A 2338-nucleotide genomic window follows, 5' to 3' on the forward strand; every position below is an offset into this window, starting at 1 on the left:
GCGGGGGGGGGCGGGCGGGAGGGGAGGAGCCGCGGGCCTCGCTCCCGCCCCCTCAGCCCCGGCGGGCTCTCTCCCGCCCTCTTTTCCTCCTCTCAGTTTTCAATCAGGTCGGCTCCCAGGGAATATACTTATACGTCACCCAGCCAGCCGCACACTCTGCAGCCTGTGCTTCTCTTAGTTATGTCGGGTCGCGGTAAAGGCGGCAAGGGGCTGGGGAAAGGCGGCGCCAAACGCCACAGGAAGGTGCTGCGGGACAACATCCAGGGCATCACTAAGCCGGCCATCCGCCGCCTGGCTCGGCGCGGCGGCGTGAAGCGCATCTCCGGCCTCATCTACGAGGAGACCCGCGGGGGGCTCAAGGTCTTCCTGGAGAACGTGATCCGCGACGCCGTCACCTACACGGAGCACGCCAAGCGCAAGACCGTCACCGCCATGGACGTGGTCTACGCGCTCAAGCGCCAGGGCCGCACCCTCTACGGCTTCGGCGGCTGAGCTGCCCGTCCTAAACCCTCAGCAAAACATCTGTATCTAAGGCTCTTTTCAGAGCCACCCACTTTTTCACAATAAGAGCTGTTCGCTGCTGTTGCCCTTCTAGACAAGTCCATAATTCTATGTAAAATCGCGTGATTTTGAAACTGTAAGGACGGTTTCCCAGTTAAAAAGGCTTTTATTAGTTCTCATTGCTAACGGGGTTCGATATATTATTTTCTCACTTATGTACAGTGCAGAATCCTGTCCTAAATAATACAGGCGGCCCCGTACAAAGTAGTTGCTTTCCACAACTCTTAATACCTAGGAGCTTAAACAAAATTCTCTCTTTAAATCTGTCATCAGCAATTACGCTCTTTCAGAGATATCTTGGGTGGCTCTTAAAAGAGCCTTTTAGTTGGTTAGGTATTAACAGTGTTGCTAATATAGCGTGTCTACTTGGAGCTGGTGTATTTGGTGACAGCCTTGGTGCCCTCGGACACGGCGTGCTTGGCCAGCTCCCCGGGCAGCAGCAGGCGCACGGCGGTCTGGATCTCCCGGGACGTGATGGTCGAGCGCTTGTTGTAGTGCGCCAGGCGGGACGCCTCCCCGGCGATGCGCTCGAAGATGTCGTTCACGAAGGAGTTCATGATGCCCATGGCTTTGGACGAGATGCCGGTGTCCGGGTGCACCTGCTTCAGCACCTTGTACACGTAGATGGAGTAGCTCTCTTTCCTGGTTCTCTTCCGCTTTTTATCCCCCTTCTTCTGAGTCTTGGTCACGGCTTTTTTTGAGCCCTTCTTCGGCGCAGGAGCAGATTTCGCTGGTTCTGGCATTTCAAGGATTTTTTTCAAGACTTCCCAGTAGCTGAACAACAACGTGAATGCAATGGTGGCTGCTCCTTTATTTATAAGGGTGTTATGCAAATTAGGGTATTCTAGATTCAGCGTTCCCATTGGTAAAAAGAAATCGCGTCATTATAGACGTTCTCCCATTCACCCTTGCTTGAAGCCAGTATCCCAGAACAGTGACTATCAATACTGTGGAAGCACTTACTTTAAAAACCCCTTTGTACCTATACAAGTCTGGTCAGATTCTCACAGCTCAATTGATTTACCATCTATATCTTTGTATTTAAGTACATTGCTAATATAGCGTGTCTACTTAGAGCTGGTGTACTTGGTGAAAGCCTTGGTGCCCTCTGACACAGCGCGCTCGGCCAGCTCCCAAAGCAGCTTTTCATGTTTCTTTTAAGCAATCATGAGTTCATAAAGTTGGTACGTTTTAACTAATTGCGTTAAATTAAAATTATGCTCTAAATTCCAATAAATGTTGGTTTAAGACGAGCAACGATAAACGCTTGTATATTGCCAGGGAGAACGATACTACGCAGATCTGCTTTTTCTGAACTCCGGTTGAAATAAGGCTTTTGCTTACAGAAAAAAACCACAACAGCAGCGAACAGCTCTTATTGTGAAAAAGTGGGTGGCTCTGAAAAGAGCCTTAGATACAGATGTTTTGCTGAGGGTTTAGGACAGGCAGCTCAGCCGCCGAAGCCGTAGAGGGTGCGGCCCTGGCGCTTGAGCGCGTAGACCACGTCCATGGCGGTGACGGTCTTGCGCTTGGCGTGCTCCGTGTAGGTGACGGCGTCGCGGATCACGTTCTCCAGGAAGACCTTGAGCACCCCGCGGGTCTCCTCGTAGATGAGGCCGGAGATGCGCTTCACGCCGCCGCGCCGAGCCAGGCGGCGGATGGCCGGCTTAGTGATGCCCTGGATGTTGTCCCGCAGCACCTTCCTGTGGCGCTTGGCGCCGCCTTTCCCCAGCCCCTTGCCGCCTTTGCCGCGACCCGACATAATGAGCACACGGAA

The 2338-nt window shown here is 52.8% G+C and overlaps 2 protein-coding genes across 2 annotated transcripts; one reads left to right on the forward strand and one right to left on the reverse strand.

Annotated features, from left to right (window-relative positions):
• Positions 1–94: 94 nt before the first annotated feature.
• LOC102385673 (histone H4-like) lies at positions 95–618 on the forward strand. The gene has a single exon (XM_006024179.3). The coding sequence runs from the start codon at positions 181–183 to the stop codon at positions 490–492; it is 312 nt and encodes a 103-aa protein (XP_006024241.1). The 5' UTR covers positions 95–180; the 3' UTR covers positions 493–618.
• A 180-nt stretch (positions 619–798) lies between these two features.
• On the reverse strand, positions 799–1602 carry LOC102385431 (histone H2B 8-like). Its single transcript, XM_006024178.3, has one exon. It carries the CDS (start codon positions 1422–1424, stop codon positions 924–926), a length of 501 nt encoding a protein of 166 aa, XP_006024240.3. The 5' UTR covers positions 1425–1602; the 3' UTR covers positions 799–923.
• Positions 1603–2338: the final 736 nt, after the last annotated feature.

The sequence above is a fragment of the Alligator sinensis genome, unplaced genomic scaffold (assembly GCF_000455745.1).
Source record: "Alligator sinensis unplaced genomic scaffold, ASM45574v1 scaffold166_1, whole genome shotgun sequence".
NCBI lineage: Eukaryota > Metazoa > Chordata > Crocodylia > Alligatoridae > Alligator > Alligator sinensis.